Source organism: Balaenoptera acutorostrata, chromosome 15, assembly GCF_949987535.1.
Source record: "Balaenoptera acutorostrata chromosome 15, mBalAcu1.1, whole genome shotgun sequence".
NCBI classification, from domain to species: Eukaryota; Metazoa; Chordata; class Mammalia; order Artiodactyla; family Balaenopteridae; genus Balaenoptera; species Balaenoptera acutorostrata.
Window position 1 is genome coordinate 86,639,898 of NC_080078.1, and position 26,048 is coordinate 86,665,945.

A 26,048-nucleotide genomic window follows, 5' to 3' on the forward strand; every position below is an offset into this window, starting at 1 on the left:
ATCCACGTAGACTTTTTTAAGATGCAGTGACAAATGTACCATAAAAATGTATGATGTTAAAACTACAGGAGAGGACGTTATGTTAAGTGAAATAAGCCAGTCACAAAAAGACATATGCTGCATGATTCCACTTAAAATAGTCAATTTCATAGAAACAAAAAGTAGAATGGTGGTTACCAGGGGCTGGGTGGAGGGGAAAAAGGGGAACTGTTCAATGAGTATGGAGTTTCAATTTCTCAAGATGACGAAAGTTCTGAAGATCTGTTTCACAATAATGTGAATGTACTTAACACTACTGAACTATATACACTAAAAAATGGTTAAGATGGTAAATATTATGTGATTTTTACCACAATAAAAAAAATAAGAGAAACTGCGTGAGGGTGTATATGGAAACTTTCTACACTATTCTGGCAAGTTTTCTGTAATCTAAAACTATTCTAAAATTTAAAATTTATCTTTAAAAAAGACCCAAATCAAACTTCCAGAGATGAAAAATATAATGCCTGATAAACATTACACAGGATAGAACAGAAGCAGGTTACACACTGCAGAAGAAAATATTAACTAGCAACAAAACACAGCAATAAAAAACTACCGAAATGAAAAAAGAGAGTGGAAATAAAAGCCTGGAGTTTGGGTAGAGAATCCAGAGAATCAGTGAGCTATGGGAGAACTTCATATAGCTTAGTATATATGTAATCAGAGCCTCCAGAGAGGAGGAGAAAAAAGAAGGAGCAGAAAAAAATATTTGAAGAACAGTGGATAAAAACTTTAGAAGCAAGGAAGCTCAATGAACCTCAAGAACGAACAATATGAAGAAAATTACACTAAAGCACTATAATCAAATGTTTAAAACTACTAATAAATAGAAAAACTTAAAATCAGCCGGGGAAAAAAAGACTTTAAACAAAAAGGAGCAAACATAAGAGTGACAGACTTCTCATCAGAAACAATGCAAGCCAAGAGAGAGTAGAGTAACCTCTTTCAAGTACACTGAAAGGAAGACAACAGGCAGTCTAGAATTCTATATGTATCAAAAATACTTTGCAAAGTAAAAACAAAATAAAGACTTTCTGACATAAAAAACCTGGAAGAACTCATCACCAGCATATCTGCAGGTCAAGAAATATTAGAGAAGTCACCTAGGCAGAAGGAAAATAATACCAGATGGAAATCTGGGTCTATACAAATGAAAGCTGAACACTGGAAATGGTAAATATGTGGGTAAATATAAAATACTTTTTAATCCACTTTTTAAATCTCTTTAAAAACTAATTGGCTGCATAAAGAAGAATATCATTATACCATAATATGAGGTCTTTGACACATTCAGAAGCAAAAAAATTTTTAGCATTATGGGCAGCAATGGCACAAAGGCCAGGAAAGCAAAAATGGAAGTTTACTACTACAAGGTTCTTACACTATTCATAAAGGGGTATAATATTACTTCAACACACACACTATTAAGTTAAATATGTATAAAATAAACTGTAAATCAGCCACTAAAAAGGTGGATATAAAGCCAACAAAAGAAATACAATGAAACCACTGAAAATGAATTAACACCAAAGAAGAAAAAGAGGAAAAGAAACACGGCAGATGGGATGGCACTTAGAAAAAACAAAAGCTAGATGATGAATTTAAAGCAAATCAATAGTCACATTAAAAACCACAAAAGGCAGAGACTATCAAATTACACTGACAGTCTCTGATTTGATGCCCAGTATCAGTATATGATGCCTATAAGAAACCCACTTTAAATACACAGACACAAATGACTTAAAAATAAAGAAAAGCTATGCCATGCTATAATTAACCAACAGAAACTTGGAGAGAGTATACTAATATTATATAAAGTAGACTGCAGAGCAAAGAATATTACCACAGGAAAAAGAGTCATTTCATAATGATAAATTTATGAAGAAAAGATAATACCACTAAATGTTTATAAAACTAATAACAGAAATTCAAAATATCTGAAGCGAAAAAATAACAGAACTGCACAGAAAAAAACCCACAGCTCTAGTGGTGACTTCAATACCGCTCCCTCAATAAGTGATAGAACAAGGAGGCAGACAATGAGGGAGGATATATGACAACACTATCAACCCAACCCTCCACCCAACAACAGCAGAATACACATTCCTTCAAGCGCACTCACACCATTCACCAAGACAGACCATATTCTGGGTCATAAAATAAGTGTCAATATACTGAAAAGGATTCTCAAAATCATACAAAGTATACTCTCTCATAACAATGAAATTAAGTTAGAAATCAGTAGCAGGAAAATATCCCTGAAATCTCAAGTATATAGAAACTAAATAAAACACTTTTAAATAAACCTATGGGTCAAGGAAGAAACCAAAAGAGAAATTTAAAAAGAATAAATTACTGAAAATGGAAATACAGCACACGGCAATTTGTAGGATGCGGCTAAGGAAGTACTTAGGGGAAGAATGTAAAGCACTAAACAGCTATATTAGAAGAGAAAAAATGGTCTCAGGCCAATGACTTCAGCTTCACCCTGAGACGCTAGGAACAGGAAAGCAAATTACAACTAAAGTAAGCAGAAGAAAAGAACAGATATAAGAGCACAGATCAATTAAATTGAAAATCAAAACACAAAAATGAGAAAAATCGATGAAACTAAAGGCTGGCTCTTAGAGAATATCAATAATATTGATATAACTCTCATCAGACTGATTAGGAAAAAAAGATACAACTTAGCAGTATCAGCAGCAACAGGGGGACCATCACTACAGAATCTACAGACAGTAAAAAGATAAAATGGGACCATTATAAACCACTTTATGCCAATAAATTTGACAACATGATTACTTGAAAGACACAAATTACCAAAGTTTACTCAAGGGAAAAAATAGATAACCTGAAAAACCCTCTATCTATTAAATTAATTGAATTTGTAGTTAAGAGCCTTCAGCAAAGAAAAGTAAAAGTGCAAGCCCAGATTGCTTCACTGGTAAATACTACCAAGTACTTAAGGAAGAAACAATACCAATTCTACACATGCTCTTAGAGAAAACTGAAGACTATAGAATACTTGCCAGTTCAGCCTATGAAGCTAACAATGCCCTGATTCTGAAACTTAAAAACAAAAAAACCAAAAAAACAGACATTACAGGAAAAGAAAACTAGACCTTCTAGAACATGAAATACCAAATTCCTAACTAAATTTTGCAAATCAATTCCAATAATATATAAAAGAATAATACATCACAAAGAAGTGTAACTATTGTTACAATGTTATTTCTCCAGATATCAAACTACAATCCCAGTCGTAATTCTAGCAGGCTTTTTGTAGCAATTGATAAGCCAATTTTAAAATTTACATGGAAATTCAAAAGGTCTAAAATTTCCAAAACAGTCTTGAAATAAAAAACCAAACCCACAGTGTTAGAAGACTAACACTATCTCACTTTAAGACTCACTATAAATCTACAGTAATTAAAACAATGTGGTACTGGCATAGGGAACAGAACAATGGAATGGACTACAGCATCAAGACCTGCACTTCTACCAGTCATTTGATTTTCAATAAGGGAACCAATGAAGTCCAGTGGGGAAAGGAAAACCTTTTCATCAAATAGTCCTGAAATAACTGTATACCCATATGAAAAAATGAACCTAACTCCTATATCACACCATAATCAAATATTAATTTGAGATGGATCATAATCCTCAACATAAAAGCTAAAACCATGAAGTTTTTATAGAAAAACAGGAGAACATCTTTGTGACTTGGTAGTAGGCAAAATTTCTTAGGTCACACAAAGCAATAACCATGGAAAAAAAAAAAACTGATCATGTGGACTTCAAATTTAAAAACTTCTGCTCATTAAAGACACCACTGAGAAAATGAGTAAGATACAGATAGGGAGAAAATACTCACAGAACATGTTATTTGTTGAAGGATTCGTATCCAGGATACATAAGAACTCAAAAACTTAATAATAAAAAAGACAGTCCAGTAAAAAAAAAAAAAATGGACAAAATATTTAAACAGACACTTCACGAAGAAGATATATGAGTGGCCATTAAGCACATGAAAAAGTGCTCAACATCACTGGTTATTAGGAAAATGCAAATAAAAGCTATCATGAGATACCACTACATGCCCACTGAGATAACTAAAGTATGTCTTGATATCTGAATTTGGAGTGGTGCCAGTCTGCCAAGGTGTATGATTTTTGTCCAGCACGTATTGACAAGAAAGTGACTGATCATGGGTTTTAGACTAGATAGAGAAGGAAATAAATACAAGATATTGGGGGAAATGTGGGGTCAGGGAATTTGATGATATTGAACTATCAAATTTATGAATGTGAACATATGAAAATGTTGATCTGCTTTCATCAGTCTATTGTGTTTTTCCATAGAGTGTGCAACTTCTACTCCAACAGAATCAAGAAGATAGTTATAGAAAACAAGTTTAATACCTTCAATGCTGTATATTTGTACTTCTTCCTCAGGCACAGTGACTGCTTCCCACTGATGATTCTTAAATTTAAAAACAGGTTTTGATCATAAATAATAATTCATTCTTGCTTTAAAGCTCCTTTAAACACCATTTTAAGTTATACAAACAATAAAGGTTATTATTATTTTTTTTTTACTAAGTATCACTAAGTAACTGGTTGATAGAACACATTTCTTGCTCCATCAATTGACTAGATAATATATTATACTTGTCACATTTAATCTATTTGTTCATTCTTAAAAGTAAATGACAGTACTGACTACTTTTATGGTTTCCTATTCTTAACCAAAAGCAAAGAATGACTAGCCATTCATATTTATTAGAGTATATCCTTTTAAAAAATATTACCAAATTCTGTCATTTCTTCCTTTGAAATGTCATGTGATCATATTCATCCCCCAATTCCCACTCATTAATTGATTGTCCTTAGATTCAAACACTGAATACATGTGAATAATAACCTAAAATGTTTTCCCCTTCCAAGTATTTTCATTGAAAATTTGTATAAGTGAATAAAATAATATGAATTCACACAAAAAAGTCATGGTAAAAATTAGAACCATTCCTAAAAGATGGGATCCTAAAACCTTCAGTAATCTTATGATGAAAATAGATCCAATTCTTTTGCTATTTAAGGACCACTCATTGTATAGAAATTCTGCTAAATCCTCAATCGCTTCACTAACTCCCTACCTTATTTGCCTTAATTGAAACCAGTCTGTACTCTGAGGGCACCACTACTATTATAATTATAGCCTTCTCCAGTTAAGGTGCTAATTCTCCCAGACCTCAAAACCTCAGGGTCGGCAGGAAAGGGCTGGTCTCCTCCTCTCTCCCCAACACTTTGAGCAGCTTCACATTTCTCTGTGTGTAAAAACCTTGCCCCTTTGCGGCACATGCCAGCTGGCACACATACCTACCGGTTATCATCTACTAACTTTAAAGTGACTCTTCCTCATACATGGAGGCACCTGGTTCAAAGCTTTCCTTTTGAAAAAATGTCTACATTATAAAAATTTTCAAACAGATTATAAAAAATAGAAATCATAGTATACTGAATCCAAAATATGCCCGTACCCAGCTTCAACAGTTACCGATATATTACACCCACTTGTTTCATCTTCACCCCCTACTCTCCCTCTATTACACTCTCCTCCTCTTGACCTCAGTTTTTTATTTAATCTGTCACCCCAGCCATCAACTTTAAAACTCTTATCCTTAAAGTACCTAAAAAAAAACCCTCCCTTGAATCCACATCTCACTTTAGCTTCTACTGTTCTCCTTCCCTTGTCTTTACTTCCTCTACAAATATTTCAACTTTCCAGGAATGCCTAAATCCTCATCACTTAAGTGAAATTGCTCTTTCATGGATCTCCAGTTTTTATTTATTTAACATGTGTTTTGACAGTGTTCATCATTTCCGCTCATAAAACACCCTTCCTTTGTCTTCTATAACATGATACCCTTTTGTTCTTTTTTGGCTGATTCGTCAAGTATTCTTCAGGCTAGAGTCTCTTCTACCTATCCTGTATAAATTTTTTTTTTCACAGTTTTGTCATGTAGACACTCATTAAATCCCATGGTTTTATTTATCATCTATATACAGAGAGCTTCTAAATCTCCACTTACAGCTCAGCTCTCTCACCTCAACTTCAGACCAATATATCCAACTGCCTACAAGATATCTTCAGCTGAATACCCCACAAACACCTCCAAATCAAAACATCCAAAGTTGAGCTCATCATCTTCTCCTACAAAACTGATCCTCCTGGGACAGTATCTTCATCCATCCAGTTACCCAAGTTTTATTAATCCTTCCTCTTTTTACTACAAACTACCAAGTCTGCTCAATTCTACCTCCTCAAGTTTTTCTGGAATCCATCCATTTCCATCCATCCCCACTGTCACTTTCCAAAACTGTGCCACCGTGATTTCTCTCACCTGGATTACTGCAAGTCTCCTAACTGCCTCTGGTCTTGTCCCTTTTTAATCTGTTCTCCCTGAGGCAGGAGATAGGTGGGCCCCAAGCTAGACATTTACAACTGGCCTCCTGTTCCAAATTCCTGGGGTGAGAAGAAGATGGGCTCCAGGCCGGACATTCATTACAACCCCCAACCCCCATGTTTACATTTCCTGAGGCAAGAGACAAACCGGCTCCGGACTACATATTTATGACCGGACTCCAGTCTATATTTCGAGATCTGCACTTCAATATAAGAAACAACAACAGGAACAGGGTAGATAACTGGACATTGGACACTTTTACGGCAGGGACAGAGAGGGGCTAAACCCTGTTAAAAGATCAAGACATCATGCATTTCCCATCCTTGGTGCAAGGGAAACATTGCACATGCACAGAAAGGCTCCTTGGGGTTCAAAAAGGAGGGGGCACCACCCCATAATATGTGATGCTAAGGCCATCCCCTAGGCCTCTGGGCTGAAATCCATGTTGGAAAAAAGTTGCCCATGCACCGTCGGGGAGGGTCCTAGGGCAGGTCAGGTGTTGAGAAACCAGATAATTGGCCAAAGGTAAACAAAGACCTGGAAGAACTGCCCTGTATAAATGACTTAACCACCTCTTTACTGTGCTCATTAGGGAGGAGGCCCACACCCTTGCTCTCCCAGTGTGTAATTCTGCCTTGCTTCCATCTTAACTAAACAAACTGTTTCTCTGTGTGCTCTCCCACTAGTTGGTGTGCTATGTCTCTAAATAATAAACTTTGTACCTGTTTTTTTTTTTACAGTTTTGCCTCTGTAAGAAATGCATTTTTCACTGGGGGCAAAAGCCAGGGGGTCTGGTGGCTAGGATTCCTGGTTTTCATCCAGGCTACCCAGGTTCAATTCCTGGGCAGGGAATTAAGATCTCGCTTCACGCCACCACTCACTGCTGCCTCTCCGAGATCATCCCCACCAGGAGAATCTTTTACGTGAATGTGATGCTCAGTGTCTAGCATATATCTGGCACACAGTAAGTTCTTATTGAATATTCACTGAACTGATGTTGCCTCCTACTTATAATCCTTCTTTGGCTCTATACTGCCTGCCTTATTTCTTTTCAATATCCTTTGAACTCTATGCACTAACCATACTATGTATCTTTCAGTTCTTTGAGTATTCTATATATTCATTCTTAAAATAAATACGAGCCCTTGAATAGCCATAAATGAGAAAAGACATGTCCCTGGTTTAATAAATCTTATGTTCTACGGGGGGAAAACAGAAAAAACAACAGATAAACAAAAGGATTTTAAGTAGCAATAACTACTATAAAAGAAAAAAAGAGGCCAATGTGATATAATGTGGCTGGGTGGCTACTTCAGACTGAGTTACCAGAGAATACCTCTACTAGGAGGTGACATTTGTGCTGAAATCTAACTGGGAAGGAACTAAGACGCAAAGATCTGGAGGTTCCTAAGCATTAGAACCAGCAAGTAGAAAGACTTGAAAAGAGCGTGATCTAGAGGAAAAGAAAAAAAAAAAAATGAATGTGGCTAGGACACAGTAAGCACAGAGAACAGTCTGATTATCAGAGAAATAGCCAGGGGCCAGGTCATAAAGGCCCTCAAACACCATGTAAAGAGACAAAGGGAGGGTTTTAAGCAGCCACAATATGGAAGAATGGCTTTGAGGAGAGTAAGCCTGAAGACAGGGAGAATGCACTACTGCTATAGAAATCCAGAGGGGAGAGGAGTCTAAATATCTCTGTGGGAAGAACTCTCTCCTAGCGTCTCTAGATCAGTGACAGGAACATAGGAGGCATTTATTACAAATGCGTTTTATACTATCCCTATCAAGTGTAATACTAAAGTTACTTAGTTTCTTGTCTGAATCACCCATTAGACCAAGTGAAGGAAGTCAGGGACCACATCAGTCCTAGTCTATCCTCTTTTCCCAAAATTAAAGTCCACTTCCTGAAGAAAATCCAGTTAAAAATATACCTAAAAACGCTGCAAGAATAAATACACTAATGAAAACCATCAGTACCCCTGAGAAGTAGTGCTAGTTTTTGGAACTCAATTTTAATTAAGCATTCTAAAAAGGTACTCTAAAAAGAAATAAAGGTACATGGAAATCCTAAGAGGCATTTGGTTAATGTTCGTCTATAAAGAGTTTACCCGGAACAAAAGGCAGGATTTTACAAGAGAGAGACTAAAAAGACTAAAGCCTCATTGTATTATCAGCAGCCGCAGTCAGATTAGTAAACGCAAATCAACTCTTACTCATATTTTGGCCATACAGTTTGAGCTAGAAGTATGCAAATGTAGAAAATATTAAGTGGTGGCTATTTGGAAACAAGGCCTCAAGAATTTTCCTCAGGTTAAAAAGAGGTTAGCAGAAAACATACCACCTGGTTGGAAAGTTTAAACATAGCTACAATATAGCACAGAAAGAAAAGAACTAAAATTCACTTCTAAGTACCACCATAAGAATCAATCCCTCACAACCAAATGTAAAATAACTAGCTAGCAGGAAGCAACTGCAAAGCACAGGGAGATCAGCTCAGTGCTTTGTGTCCAACTAGAGGGGTGGGAGACGCAAGAGGGAGGGGATATGGGGATACATGTATACGTATAGCTGATCCACTTTGTTATACAGCAGAAACTAACACACTGTTGTAAAGCAATTATACTCCAATAAAGATGTAAACAAACAAACAAAAAAAGAATTAATCCCTCACTATTTTCAAACAGAAGATTCTATGAAAGAATAAGGTTAAGACCATTTGTCATTCATCTGTTAATGTTATTTTTAACTGAGTGCTTCTGTACTGGAGTAACTTCTGTCTTTTCTAGATTCAATTCACTTTGTTCATGTGAATGTTAAATTTTAATCATTAACATGTAATTAATTTCTGAAAAGCTCATATTTAAACACTAGTGTTAAATTTTAGCATTTTTCTCTTGCAATAAGACATCAGAAATAATTTTCATTTCTAATTAACTTGATAGGTTACCATGCTCATCGAAACTACTAGAGCTAACATTGAAATCTATTAAAATAGCGAGAAAATAAATATCAAAGAAATCCATATTCTTAAGTTGAATTACAACATTATACACACACACACACACACACACACACACACACACACACACACACACACATATAAAATGGTACAGAGGAATCTAAAGCTTACATCATTGTCTCCAGCAACGTAGAATGATACAGTCTGGCTCCCAAGATTAAAATCTATCCAAAATCCCTCAAGTTTTTCATCTGATGGTATTTTCAACTAATAAAATAAACATATAAAACTAGAATATACTATGCTTTTAAAAGACACAACAGAAAATTATGATGTTATATTCATGGTTGAGTTTTTTTAAAAAAGAAAAGAGTAGAGCTGGAAGGTATGGGAAGATAAAGAGCAGGCAAGTACAGCATTTAAATCAATTTAGAAACAATCAAAAGAAATGCTGCTTAATATTTTACATAGAAATTAGCTAGCTCCAAAAAATCACAAATATTCCAAGTACAAATAAAGGTTGAAAATATTTTCATGTTTGAATATATTCATGAATGATAAACAATAATGGGCTTGATTAAGGAAACATAAGAAAATTTGAAGTACAACCTTTGTATTTCATTTATCCTTGGCTACAAATGTGCCATTTCATAAAATGTCACTTAGATCCAGAATACCAGACCAGCTGTATTTGTGATCTAATTATGACTAACATTAATGTTCTTGTCAATTTGTAACCTACAATTCACTTCACCTTTGCACCAAAAGTCATCTAATAACTAAAACAACACATACTAAATTTAAAATTTACCTCATATTTATCAAGAAATGCTGATGAACAAGGAAATGTAAAGACCCTGAAATAAAAAGTAGTCTGAATTAAAGAAAAAATTAATAAGCCTTCACAGCATAATTTTGACTTGCCATACAAATCACACCTAGGATCAAAAGGAAATCAGGCAGTAGTGACAACAATTTAAATAAAATCATATTTCCTTCTTTATTACTCTTTAAAGTGAGAGTTCAGGGGAAATCTGTTTCTGAAAGACAGCATATTACTTTTTTTAATAAATTTATTTATTTATTTATTTTTGGATGTGTTGGGTCTTAGTTTCTGTGCAAGGGCTTTCTCCAGTTGCGGCGAGCGGGGGCCACTCTTCATCGCGGTGCGCGGGCCTCTGTCGCGGCCTCTCCCGTTGCGGAGCACAGGCTACAGACGCGCAGGCTCAGTAGTTGTGGCTCACGGGCCTCAGCATATTACTTTGAGGATACTACTCAACCTACCATTTTGACTAAAGTGACTGAACCAAATTACTTTTCATGTTATCGACTATGAACAGAGGTTCCTAATTTAGCTTATACTAGTGATATTGATACAGTGGAAGTTCCCATAAGATTATATGGGAAAAGAAGAGTAGAAGTGAATAATACTGCTAATAAAAATGGCTGAACTCATTGAATACTTTCTTGGTCAGATACTACTATAAGTACTAAGTGTATAACCGTCTCATTTAATCTTCACAACAAACATATGAGGTAGATATTATTAGTATTCTTATTTTACAGCTAAGGAAACTGAGGCGAGTAAGGTTAAATAACTTGTCCAACATTAGAACAGGAAGAGGGGGACCTGTTATTCAAATCCAAATAGTGTGACTCCCTGCGCACAACCCTTACCCTATCTTTCATTTCCTTAGCAGGTAAACTAAATGTGAACTCATTCAATCCAACGTGTCCTGAGCACCTATAAGGTGCCAGGCACTGCACTACAAAAATGCCTCTTCTGTCATTGTCAAAAGTGATAAAAATTTATATTACCTAGCCTTCCATGACCATTCTTGAGATTAAATAACTGCAGAAAGAACATCCTTACAATATGCTAATTATAAAAGAAGATACAAAGTACAAAGCAAAATAAGACCAGTGGAGGATTATTTCAGCCTACCATTGTGTGCTCTTTCTTGAGCTCTATTTCTTTATCATTAAATGGTTGTATTTTGCATTGTTTACCTTCTTTTGTCTCCAAGCATGCCATTTACAAGGTTGAGAAATATCCTGCAATCCTAATTTTTAAAAAAGAGAGAGCTTTTAAAAAACATAGTAATTTAAAAAAAACTTGTTAATTTGTTATTTTTACACTACTTACTGTTTCAAATTCAGTGTCTTTAATTCCTTTAAATGCATTAGCAATAAAATCCATTGAAAACCACTGACATGCCAGTTCTTGCCTTTGTTTTTCTGTGGTCATTCTACATAAAGCTTCTATGATAGCCACTTGTAAGTCATAATCTTTAAAAAAAAAAATTAATGTATTATTTGAAATTATGAAAATTAAAGTTTATAAAAGTCAATACATTTCAAAAGTTGTTAGAACAAGCAAGAGTAATAAGCAACATAGTGTAATTTACTCATCTTTTGCCATTTTCTTCATATAGATTAGAAACATCTCATCATTACAGGCATGAATATAGCCCAAATAACAAAATAAGTTTACTAAGAGAAGAAAGGAGTAAAAAAAAACTTTTAAGGATATTTAAAAGAAACTCCTAAATGTTCAAAGATTCTTCCATTCCATTATTAGAGTTGTGAATTACAAAATAACTCATACAGAAGTCTATAAATCACAGGTAATCTTTGTTTTCCTTTTGCATATCATGATATTTACAGTTATTTTAAAGTACTTTAAACCAGTGGTTTGTTCTATATGTAAATCACTACATCAAAATTTTCTCATATGAAACTTAGGAAAGAAAATTTGAGCTTTTAATAAAAACATTGTTTACAAACGAATCATCAATCCCAAGAATATTAAACCTCTTAATTTCATAAAATACATTTAAGAAATTTCTTCACAAAAGGAATCCAAATCTACTTGAAAATTATTATTCAAAAACCTACCATTAGGCACAAATTATATTTGACAACTCCTGTTATCATACTTATTTTTTTAGTCCCACAGGTATTTATCCTTTAATTACTTATTAAGGTAATTAAAAATTGCTTGATTACACACAGTTTATAATTCCCTCGCATAATTTCACTACATTATAATGTTAATATTATTTTGACTACTTAGATATTATAGTCTATTAATAAATTTGGAGTAATTTCAAATATGAACATTTTGAAAAAAAGACTTACCTCCAGCATCTAAAATCCTTTCTCCCATACTACTCCTGTGAATCAAAACAACAGGTTATATACTAGACAAGTATCAATTAACTAGACAGCTCGTATGTTTGGGGGAAAAAACTTCACCAAAATTTACAATTGATTAGTATCACAGACTTTGGCAGAAAACGTATATATAAATTATACTAGAAACCTACAAGAGTTTATCAGTTTTAATTATTAATGCAACTCATGGTTGCCTTATTTGCCTTATAAAACATCCTTTAAATTCTTGACTTGAACCACTAATTAAAGAAATATAGTACAAATTATTACATGAGAATTAACATTTCTTGGTTAGAGAGTATTTTCCTGGCATCTTGAGGCATTTTGTCCAGCATAGCATTCATTATTTTTAGAGTCTAGAAAAGAAAAATACATAATCCATTAACTTTATATATTCAGTGAAACATTAAGTACTTAGAGATATATTGTAGGTACCTAAACTTAGAAGCCTATTTTTTCTTAATCACAGCATTTTATGCAGGGAAAGAAGGGTGGAGGAAAGAGTATAAAGTATAAAATAGTGAATACAGGAAAACATAAAACACAGGATATCAAAAATAGAATATACCATGATTCCTGTACTCAAAGCAGTTATACTCTTTGCAGTATGACATATGTTTATTATTACTCTAAGAACTAAAGAAGCAAAAAATATTACCCTATTCATATTTGTTCTTATGACTATACACATGTATACACACATATATATATACTAATACAGGTTATTTTTAGCATTTATTTAGGAACTACTAATATCTAGATGGTATAGTTTATTTTCATATGAGCTATATATGTATACATAAACCCACATGCTTATGAATTTTCAATACATATTTAGGTAATATTGGGTTGGCCAAAAGGTGTGTTTGGCTTTTTTTCCCATAAGATGGCTCTAGTAGCGCTTAGGAGTCTTTAACTTCATTCGAAACAATTTTGTTAGATTGTACTGTGACAGCTGTCATATCAGCGTGCATTTAAAAAGAACTTACCAAAATTGGTGAATTTTTGTGTAGTCATTTTAATATTGAAGATGGAAGAAAAAAGCAACATTTTTGGCATATTATGCTTTATTATTTCAAGAAAGGTAAACATGCAACTGAAACGCAAATAAAGATTTGTGCAGTGTATGGAGAAGGTGTTGTGACTGATGAAACATGTCAAAAGTGGTTTGCTAAGTTTCATGCTGGAGATTTCTCCCTGGATGATGCTCCACGGTCGGGTAGACAAGTTGAAGTTGACAGCGATCAAATCAAGACATTAACTGAGAACAATCAACGTTGTACCACGCGGGAGATAGCTGACATACTCAAAATATACAAATCAAGCGTTGAAAATCATTTGCACCAGCTTGGTTATGTTAATCGCTTTGATGTTTCTGTTCCACATAAGTTAAGCAAAGAAAACCTTCTTGACCGTATTTCCACATGCAATTCTCTACTGAAACATAACGAAAACGTTCTGTTTTTAAAACAAATTGTGACGGGTGATGGAAAGTGGATACTGTACAATAATATGGAACGGAAGAGACACTGGGGAAAGAGAAATGAACCATCACCAACCACACCAAAGGCCGGTCTTCATCCAAAGAAGGTGATGTTGCATATATGGTGGGATTGGAAGGGAGTCCTCTATTATGAGCTTCTTCCGGAAAACGAAACGATTAATTCCAACAAGTACTGCTCTCAATTAGACCAACTGAAAGCGGCACTCGACCAAAAGCGTCCAGAATTAGTCAACAGAAAACGCATAATCTTCCATCAGGATAACACAAGACCGCATGTTTCTTTGATGACCAGGCAAAAACTCTTACAGCTTGGCTGGGAAGTTCTGATTCATCTGCCATATTCATCAGACATAGCATCTTCGGATTTCCATTTATTTCAGTCTTTACAAAATTCTCTTAATGGAAAAAAATGTCAATTCCCTGGAAGACTGTAAAAGGTACCTAGAACAGTTCTTTACTCAAAAAGGTAAAAAGTTTTGGGAAGATGGAATTATCAAGTTGCCTGAAAAATGGCAGAAGGTAGTGGAACAAAACGGTGAATATGTTGTTCAATAAAGTTCTTGGTGAAAATGTAAAATGTGTCTTTTTTTTAAACTTAAAAACCGAAGGAACTTTTTGGCCAACCCAATATATTTCATCATGTCAGACAATGAATTAAGACAACAGAGATACACTACATGATAATTTCGTGCCAAGATAAAATAATTATTCAATTTGATAAATTGCTACCAAATTGTCTTCACCTTCTCTTTAAGTTTTCAAAGAAAATCTAAAAAATGACTTTACCTCCTGCTGAATACAAATATTCACTCTTGAGTCAATAACCAGGGCACAAATTCGAGGTATGAAACTTTCCACTACTTGCCTTTTACCTGAATAAAAGTAAATTATTGACAAATGTGTATTTTAAACGACAATCTTATATGTGTTAATAGAAATCGGACATACTAATTCAGTTCAGAAGAAGGCCCAAGGACTGGCCTGGGCACCAGGAAGCATGAAATTCAGTCCTGGTTCTGCCATTAACTAGCTATGTAACTTCGAAAAACACCATTCAAACAGATGTGACTGATTTTAACTCTGGCAAAGGAATAACCCCAGATCCAGCTTCCCCTTTGAGGCACTTAAAGCAGTATTTATTACTTTTTTGGATAAATAAATACAGTCCAAAACTGGAAACGTCTAATTTGAGGTTTTTATGAAAACTGGCCTCAGTAATTTATAGTCATACCTCCAAAATTCCATAACGGCCATTAACACCTCCAGACTTCATGAAGATCTAAATATCTTGACCTATTTCTAAAATTTGACCCTTTTCTCTCAAAAGACAAGGCTTTATTAATACTAAGTATATTAAGAGGAATTTGCTACATGTTAATTCATGATGCAGATTTCTAAAATAATTTTAACTAATGGCAACGCTGCAACAGAAAATGCACTTTACAAAGTGACTACATTAAAAGAAAAAAAAGGGGGCTTCCCTGGTGGCGCAGTGGTTGAGAATCTGCCTGCCGGTGCAGGAGACACGGGTTCGAGCCCTGGTCTGGGAGGGGTCCCGCGTGCCGCGGAGCAACTGGGCCCGTGAGCCACAATTGCTGAGCCTGCGCGTCTGGAGCCTGTGCTCCGCAGCGGGAGAGGCCGCGACGGTGAGAGGCCCGCGCACCGCGATGAGGAGTGGCCCCCGCTTGCCGCGACTGGGGAAGGCCCTCGCACAGAAACGGAGACCCAACACAGCCAAAAATAAATAAAAAAAAAAAAAAAAAAAAAAAATCACTGAATTACTTGAAAAGATAAAGTGATTTACTTAAAAAAAAAACCAGTTGGATCACTTCATAATCACTGGTGCTTTAGGACTGTTTTCTCCCTTAAAAACTTAAGAATTTAGACTAGATTGTTATGTTAATTGCAAAGAAACCAATGAAAAGGTAGCATTAACTACTACTGAAATAAATAGCAATTGATATTTTTAAACGCTTTGGCAGCAATTAGCTGTTCCTTTATTTATAAACAATTCACCGGCCCCAATTACCAATCCTAGGTAATTCTTCCTCAACCAACACAGAGATAAAATAACTTGAGTTTATTGTTTGACATAAGGCACTGCCAAGCACAAGTGAAATGATGAGTTGTAACATGTTCTATACTCTCTGTGTACTCTGAAAATTTTGTTTCATTAGATCAAGGACAAACTATGGCCCACAAACTAAATCCAACTCACTGTCCCTTTTTGTATGGCTGTATTCATCAGCAGGTACTCTGTGGAAATATGTGAATCTATCATGATTTACTGAACTGGTAGTCTCAGGTGAATTTCATTCATTCTTACGAACTTAGCCATCATTAGCCACCACTAAATGAATGGGTTTGGTAATTAGCTTGGGCTGCAGAGTTGATGGGTTTCTTAATGAATTCAACACTAAAGTCCAAGGCAATATTAGTGCGTATATGAGAAACTTATACTTCAATAAAGTTATTTCAATGAAACAAAGGTCATCTGAATCACAAGTAATGTCCAGCTGCTTTATACATCTCCTAGGCTGTCAAAAGCTGAGACAAGAAATGACATGTCCATTTCCAACAACAAATTTATAGGGGATATATTTTTTCCAAGCTCCAACTACAGATCCAGCAGCGTTTCTGGACGTTGATGTAGGTGCAAAGGAAATTTCCCTATTTCAAAATTCATTTTAACTCTGCAACTGAGGAGCTTCCACCTAACCTTCAACCGAAAGTGATTAATCTGCAATGCAATGGCATTCTAAAAAGCAAATATTAAGAAAAAAGTCTAATATAATTCTATAAATGCTTTCCAAGTGATGAATATGCTCAATTAAAAATCATGCTCATGAACTGGTATCAGTATTTGGCATTATCTGCATGAAAAGACGTTTTCTAATGTAATATACACAAAATTTCACTACAGATAAGCATGAACAAATGAATATTTGCAATTAATTTTTATAACAGCAAACACTAACTCTGAACCTTAATTAAGAGAAACGTCATCTTCTCAAAAAAGAGTGCTATTCTCATTAGTAGACCTGTATTACAAAAACACTGTACTCAATTATTATTATATTTTGAGTTGCATCAATACAACATTTGTGGAAATTTGTTTTCTTTCTTGTTAAATAAGTACCTACATAATACCATCAATTTTTTTCTTGGCCCACAAAGCCTAAAATATTTACTATCTGACCCTTTACAGAAAAAATTTGTCGATCCCTGAATTAGGTAATGAATTCCTAATATTAGGACAATACTACAAGAATTGCAAGATTATACCAAAACTCTAACAGCAAATTACTGTTCCAGTAGAAATAAAATGTTTATTATACCTTCATCATCGATGTCATGTATGACCTGAAAGTGAATAATATTTAAAACTTACTATCTTATATTATAAACCATTACAAATAGTATTAAAATAACAGGTTACATATGAACTCACCAAATAATTATTTAACTTTTATGTACTAACTAATTAATCAGGATAAATGCACTAACCAACCTGTTAGTGACTTTTAGTCTCAGGGCATATAGAACACAAATTGTTTTTAAATAAACACATGCTTTATAACATCAGTGAATCAATATGATTGTTACCATCAAAAGATCAAATAAGTCTTCTATCATATTAATAACAGCTTCATCTTTTGAATTTCCGCGACTCAGAATAATCTCCTTGGATTTTTCAAACCAGGCGACCATGTAGAAAAAGAAATGTATATACATTAGTTACTTTGAATTCAATTTTAATAATTTTAAGAATGTACTCATACAAACAGTAAACCTAAGAATAAAGAAACATTAAAAATAAAAATTCCAGTATTGTATCAAAATAAGTTTATGCTCTTAAACACTGTCATTGTTTTTGCTTTTTAGTAGTTCACTATATGTTCCCATTTTTTAGATGGGAATGGATGAAGTTAATCCAATTCCAAGTAGAAAATCTTTACTTCCCCCCCTTCAAATTCTTAGTTCATGTACATTCATATTCATAGATAAAAAATAAATTATCATTACACATTAGATTATTGTGGCATTTTTACTATTTGAAATGTTTTGGTATTTTATTTTTATTAACTCAGACATTTGAATACACACTATGTCTTAGGCACTGTTCTTGGTGCTGGGTATACAACAATGAACAAAACAGACAAAAATCAATATCCTACATTCTAAAATGGGAAATAGATAATAATAAATGATATAAAAAGAAAAGTAAATTAAGTTAGTGATTAAGATGAGCTAAAGAGAAAATAAAGCAAGTAAAGGCCTTAGGGAGTCTTGTGACCTTAAATTCACACAATTATCAAGGACCCTGTATACAGTTCCCTTGTGATCTTTATTTTTCTAACATATACCACAGGTTATAAAAATATTTTATCTCAAAGTTTTATATACACTTCCCAAATTTATTTTCCAACAGTTTGAACCATTTAATTAGAAAACACACCTTTAATCATATTTCCCTCAAAGAAATATGTTACATATTCTATACTCATCTTTTGGACTAGTCCTTGTTTTATCATAGTTAGAAGTCCAGCTCGCCCCAATATACTGATATTTTTGCCACATCTTCCAAAAGAAACCAAAATGGTTGAAACAGTTTGGATATCCTTTTTATTCAGCTCCTGAAATGCAAATTATACATTTAAACATCTGTAAATACAAAATAGAATGGAATTGGCATTGTGCTAGGAGCGTTATAATCCTCACAAATCCTGTGTTAGTCATTATCATAATCATAATCTCCATATTGCAAAGGACAAAAGTGTGGTTTAAAAAAGGCAACCTGCTTACAGGCACTCAGCCAGTGAATGACAAGCTCAGTACAAAATTGCAGACATGTATAAACTCAAGAAACTTTAGAATTATGATGCAATGAATCAGTTATCTTCCATTCTAAAAAGCTCTATGCATTTAACTAAGGGATACAAGAAATTTTTACTCACTCTTCTAGTTCGTAACAAACGTCAAATTCTGTGGAGATTGTCAATAATCACTTTTTTCTCACGTATAAAAATACTTTATACATGACAAATCAAGTACAAGGTCTTCGATGATTTTTATTTGTTTTTGTTTGTTTTATTTTTTGCAAGCACCAAGCACTGTCCACACAACATGAAGAATATGCTGATAGGCTTTTAAAAAATAGATCAAGTTGTTTAAACTTCAAACAGGTAAGCTGTTTTTCCCATTTAGATAACAGTTAAAAATGGTAAACACTATGTAAACACAGATTTTTTTGTATATATTATTTAGAAAACAACAGTCCAACATGTTATTTGGGACTCCTCAAACAAACACACACAAAAAGCAAGTGGTGAAACAAGCATTTATTTAGATAGTTATAAGTGAGCTTGCCGAAGCCTTTTTATTCATTCCTTCCAATGGAGTATCTCTTCCTAAAAAGTAGAGTGGTATCTAATAACTGTAACACTCATTCAACAAAAATGAATATTTACCCTGCACATAAGGTTATCCAACTTGTGGAAAAACTGTTTGCTGCATTTAATCTTCACATCTTCACAAATATCAATTTGTAAAAGTGTTTTCAAAGGTTTGAAATCATTTTTTCTTAAAGCATCATCAATGCATTTTTCCAACTGCTGAAATATAGAAAATGGCAAATATATTGAATCAAAACCCAAATTAGTCACCTTATGAAATCAAGTAATTTAAGAATTGTTTTCACATTTGAAAATTCTCAAGAGCTTATATAATATCAATTCATTTATTTAAAAAAACTGTCCACTATTAAATTCAGAGTAACAGAATTAGAGATTAAGTTTTTTGATAATAATAAGCTCTATACAGGAAAAATATATTTTACTAATTTTCCACTTCATATTTCTTATTGGAAAGTCATCATTATGCTAAACTCAACAAAAACCTGTTAATGAAGGAAATAAAAATCAACTTTATAGTAACTAATACTTAATACCATGGATAAAACCCTAACATATCTATCAATTTCTTCATGAAGTTTAAATAGTTAAAAAAAAAAAAAAATTGCATAGACAGGTAAAAGCACTTTTTTAGAAACTATACCAACCAATATAACTTAAGCATTACATACACATATAATTTATTATTTATTATATTCTATATTTATAAGCTTTACAAAATCTGCCATCCCTGCTATTAAAGTACACCACCATTAATAAGGAATTTTCATATATTAATATGACTCTCCTAAATGCAAGTATCTCACAGTTTTAAGCCTTGATATAAAAGTATCCAGCCAGTGTATGATTCATTTCTATTTAAGAGATAGATATAAATCATCTTTAGTACTTTATATTCTTACTAAAGCTTTTGGAAACAAATCTATTGAAAAAATAAAAGGACAACATTTTTATTTCAATTATTTGACTCTTGACCATTTCATAAAAACAAGTAAGCTTTGTCTTTCCTAAAACGATAGCATTTAATACCTATAAATAAACAAAGTGATTTTAGGAATTAAAATAAAAGACTTCCTTTTGGTCTAGGACTACATACCTGGAGATCTGGTCTTACTGGCATTTTGACTTAATTTTAAAACAGGTGGACAAAACAAACACCTACAAAAGAAAGCATATACTTTCTGAATCTTACAATCTATTTTATATGTTTACAGTTTAAAAATCTTAACACACATAAATAAGCATTGCTGCTTATACCAAAGGCAATAAATGTTGTTTCTTCAAGTTCCTCACTGCTTATGAAATTACTCATTTGAATCTGTCCAAAGAAGTTTCTGGAGGAAAGCCTGAAGATCATTTATTCAAGCCTTCCCTTTTTATAAATGACTTAAATAAATGTCAAAGTCCTGCCAAAAGGTCACAAAACTAGTCACTGAAAGAATATAAATGTGAACCTCCCTCATCAGAGATTCCAACTTTGTTCCACTTTGGGAACAAGAAGAAAAATAATCTTGAATTAATGCCTAAATAAAATTTAAGCTAGCAATACAATATTTAAGAAGGGACGTATATGCAAGTATACTGCCAAAGAACAGGATATGTAAGAATATACAAATATGCAATGAAAGGAGGAAAAGATAACCTAAACACATCTTTCCCTTCAAAAGAGAATGGAAACAAGAAACAGCAGGGTTACATTAAGCACCATCTTAACAAAAGCATCTAGCATTTGCAAATGCAATTTGGAGGTTTGGAGGTTAGTCCTATAAAGGAAAAGAAATAAAACAATCTTCTCTAGACAGCATAACTAGAACAATTTTAAAATAATCTGTACTATGAAGAGCTTTGTAATAGAACCTCAGGAAATCCAACATAGAGGGGAAATTAATTACTTAATCCAGGAGGAATACAGGACTGTGTATCTTGAAGGCAACAAGAGGCACTAGTCAATCTACTTTCTTGCAGACATGCCAGTAGAGATATTTAAGTGCCAATGAGGACATACATAAGAGGCATACAAAAGGGATGAGCAAAAAAATATCCTGCATTTCCAAAGATTAACTCCGGGGGAAAAAATCTGATCCACAGAGAAACACTGATTCCACATACATAGGGAACCAAGTATAAAGATGCTTCTGCAGCATCATTCTGAGTGAGAAAATTCAAAAGTACCTAGATGGGAGCTAGGAATGGGAGGGAGGGCAAGGAATGAAGAAATAAAATGTGGCATATGCTAATCAATTTTGTGAACATAACAGTTACATAAAATGGACGAGAATTTTAGATGTTTGCAGCCAAACAGTTTTAGTGATTAAAAAACATGTTGCCACAGGATAGATCATATCTTGGGTCACAAATGAAGCCTTGGTAAATTTAAGAAAATTGAAATCGTATCAAGTATCTTTTCCGACCACAACGCTATGAGACTAGATATCAATTACAGGAAAAGATGTGTAAAAAATACAAACACATGGAGGCTACACAAAACGAAGTGATCACTGAAGAAATCAAAGGGGAAATCAAAAAATACCTAGAAACAAATGACAATGGAGATACGACGACCCAAAACCTATGGGACGCAGCAAAAGCAGTACTAAGGGGGAAGTTTATAGCAATACAAGCCTACCTCAAGAAACAAGAAACATCTCGAATAAACAACCTAACCTTGCACCTAAAGCAATTAGAGAAAGAAGAACAAAAAAACCCCGAAGCTAGCAGAAGGAAAGAAATCATAAAGATCAGGTCAGAAATAAATGAAAAAGAAATGAAGGAAACAATAGCAAAAATCAATGAAACTAAAAGCTGGTTCTTTGAGAAGATAAACAAAATTGATAAACCATTAGCCAGACTCATCAAGAGAAAAAGGGAGAAGACTCAAATCAATAGAATTAGAAATGAAAAAGGAGAAGTAACCACTGACACTGCAGAAATACAAAAGATCATGAGAGATTACTACAAGCAACTCTATGCCAATAAAATGGACAACCTGGAAGAAATGGACAAATTCTTAGAAATGCACAACCTTCAGAGACTGAACCAGGAAGAAATAGAAAATATGAACAGACCAATCACAAGCACTGAAATTGAAACTGTGATTAAAAACCTTCCAACAAACAAAAGCCCAGGACCAGATGGCTTCACAGGTGAATTCTATCAAACATTTAGAGAAGAGCTAACACCTATCCTTCTCAAACTCTTCCAAAATATTGCAGAGGGAGGAACACTCCCAAACTCATTCTATGAGGCCACCATCACCCTGATACCAAAACCAGACAAAGATGTCACAAAGAAAGAAAACTACAGGCCAATATCACTGATGAACATAAATGCAAAAATCCTCAACAAAATACTAGCAAACAGAATCCAACAGCACATTAAAAGGATCATACACCATGATCAAGTGGGGTTTATCCCAGGAATGCAAGGATTCTTCACTATATGCAAATCAATCAATGTGATACACCATATTAACAAATTGAAGGAGAAAAACCATATGATCATCTCAATAGATGCAGAGAAAGCTTTCGACAAAATTCAACACCCATTTATAATAAAAGCCCTGCAGAAAGTAGGCATAGAGGGAACTTTCCTCAACATAATAAAGGCCATATATGACAAACCCACAGCCAACATTGTCCTCAATGGTGAAAAACTGAAACCATTTCCACTAAGATCAGGGAACAAGACAAGGTTGTCCACTCTCACCACTATTATTCAACATAGTTTTGGAAGTGTTAGCCACAGCAATCAGAGAAGACAAAGAAATAAAAGGAATCCAAATTGGAAAAGAAGAAGTAAAGCTGTCACTGTTTGCAGATGACATGATACTATACATAGAGAATCCTAAAGATGCTACCAGAAAACTCCTAGAGCTAATCAATGAATTTGGTAAAGTAGCAGGATACAAAATTAATGCACAGAAATCTCTTGCATTTCTATACACTAATGACAAAAAATCTGAAAGTGAAATTAAGAAAACACTCCCGTTTACCACTGCAACAAAAAGAATAAAATATCTAGGAATAAACCTACCTAAGGAGACAAAAGACCTGTATGCAGAAAATTATAAGACACTGATGAAAGAAATTAAAGATGATACAAATAGATGGAGAGATATACCATGTTCTTGGATTGGAAGAATCAACATTGTGAAAATGACTCTACTACCCAAAGCAATCTACAGATTCAATGCAATCCCTATCAAACTACCACTGGCATTTTTCACAGAACTAGAACAAAAAATTTCACCATTTGTATGGAAACACAAAAGACCCCGAATAGCCAAAGCAATCTTGAGAACGAAAAATGGAGCTGGGGGAATCAGGCTCCCTGACTTCAGACTATATTACAAAGCTACAGTAATCAAGACAGTTTGGTACTGGCACAAAAACAGAAATATAGATCAATGGAACAGGATAGAAAGCCCAGAGATAAACCCACGCACATATGGTCACCTTATCTTTGATAAAGGAGGCAAGCATATACAGTGGAGAAAAGACAGCCTCTTCAATAAGTGGTGCTGGGAAAATTGGACAAGAACATGTAAAAGTATGAAATTAGAACACTCCCTGACACCATACACAAAAATAAACTCAAAATGGATTAAAGACCTAAGTGTAAGGCCAGACACTATCAAACTCTTAGAGGAAAACATAGGCAGAACACTCTATGACATACATCACAGCAAGATTCTTTTTGACCCAGCTCCCAGAGAAATGGAAATAAGAACACAAATAAACAAATGGGACCTAATGAAACTTAAAAGCTTTTGCACAGCAAAGGAAACCATAAACAAGACCAAAAGACAACCTTCAGAATGGGAGAAAATATTTGCAAATGAAGCAACTGACAAAGGATTAATCTCCAAGATTTACAAGCAGCTCATGCAGCTCAATAACAAAAAAACGAACAACCCAATCCAAAAATGGGCAGAAGACCTAAATAGACATTTCTCCAAAGAAGATATACAGATTGCCAACAGACACATGAAAGAATGCTCAACATCATTAATCATTAGAGAAATGCAAATCAAAACTACAATGAGATATCATCTCACACCGGTCAGAATGGCCATCATCAAAAAATCTAGAAACAATAAATGCTGGAGAGGGTGTGGAGGAAAGGGAACACTCTTGCACTGTTGGTGGGAATGTAAATTGATACAGCCACTATGGAGAACACTATGGAGGTTCCTTAAAAAACTACAAATAGAACTACCATACGACCCAGCAATCCCACTACTGGGCATATACCCTGAGAAAACCATAGTTCAAAAAGAGTCATGTACCAAAATATTCATTGCAGCTCTATTTACAATAGCCAGGACATGGAAGCAACCTAAGTGTCCATCGACAGATGAATGGATAAAGAAGATGTGGCACATATATACAATGGAATATTACTCAGCCATAAAAAGAAATGAAATGGAGGTATTTGTAATGAGGTGGATGGAGTTAGAGTCTGTCATACAGAGTGAAGTAAGTCAGAAAGAGAAAAACAAATACAGTATGCTAACACATATATAAGGAATCTAAGGAAAAAAAAAAAAAAGGCCATGAAGAACCTAGTGGCAAGACGGGAATAAAGACACAGACCTACTAGAGAATGGACTTGAGGATATGGGGAGGGGTTGGGGTGAGATGTGACAGGGTGAGAGAGTGTCATGGACATATATACACTACCAAATGTAAAATAGATAGCTAGTGGGAAGCAGCCGCATAGCACAGGGAGATCAGCTCGGTGCTTTATGACCACCTAGAGGGGTGGGATGGGGAGGGTGGGAGGGAGGGAGATGCAAGAGGGAAGAGATATGGGAACATATTGTATATGTATAACTGATTAACTTTGTTATAAAGCAGAAGCTAACACACCATTGTAAGGCAATTATACTTCAATAAAGATGTTTAAAAAAATTAAAAAAAAAAACATGTTGCCAGATGATAAATACATCATAATGCCACTTACATGCAAAAAGAAATTTTGTATTATTTATGATTATACCTCTAGGTGCACATAAGTATACACATATTTGTGTGCATGCGTGCGCCTGTGTGTGTGTGTGTGTGTGTATGTGTGTGTGTAGAGTGACATTCACCTACACCACTCAGGACACTCTATCTGTCAGCTTATTGGGGAGGAAGAGTAGAGAGTTGCACAGAACCGTAATCAGCTATTTGGCAACAGGAAACTTCAGTTTTATTTGTAATTTATACTTACTTACCCTTTTTAAAAGTAAATTCATACTAAAATGCAGGTAGGTGGGGTCCAAAACGGGGGATCAGTCAAATGTGGGTTCGGGTTATTGTGAGGGAAATGAAATCGCCAAGGCCAGCCTCTGCACTTAAGCAGCCAGAGTCCAGCTGCTCCATTCAAATCTATCCACGACTTAGCTGTGGTTTTGCCCCATCTGGTTATGTTTGTCTGCTCTAGCTTAAATACTAAATGGGTGACTCTAGGTCTGTGGCTAGCTGGGGATTCCTGTAT

The 26,048-nt window shown here is 34.4% G+C and overlaps 1 protein-coding gene across 1 annotated transcript in view; it reads right to left on the bottom strand.

The window, feature by feature from the left end:
• SYCP2 (synaptonemal complex protein 2) overlaps positions 1-26,048 on the bottom strand; it is a 75,679-nt gene that overhangs the window by 34,618 nt on the left and 15,013 nt on the right. The window contains exons 2-14 of the mRNA XM_057530318.1: positions 20,662-20,723; positions 19,623-19,766; positions 18,660-18,788; positions 17,758-17,862; positions 17,490-17,514; positions 14,938-15,023; positions 12,918-13,003; positions 12,612-12,646; positions 11,617-11,759; positions 11,481-11,533; positions 10,282-10,327; positions 9,642-9,737; positions 4,464-4,524 (exon numbers count right to left, since the gene is read on the bottom strand). Coding sequence (XP_057386301.1) covers positions 4,464-4,524; positions 9,642-9,737; positions 10,282-10,327; positions 11,481-11,533; positions 11,617-11,759; positions 12,612-12,646; positions 12,918-13,003; positions 14,938-15,023; positions 17,490-17,514; positions 17,758-17,862; positions 18,660-18,788; positions 19,623-19,766; positions 20,662-20,685 — 1,033 coding nt within the window. The 5' untranslated portion in view covers positions 20,686-20,723. The remainder of the gene's footprint in view (positions 1-4,463; positions 4,525-9,641; positions 9,738-10,281; positions 10,328-11,480; positions 11,534-11,616; positions 11,760-12,611; positions 12,647-12,917; positions 13,004-14,937; positions 15,024-17,489; positions 17,515-17,757; positions 17,863-18,659; positions 18,789-19,622; positions 19,767-20,661; positions 20,724-26,048) is intronic.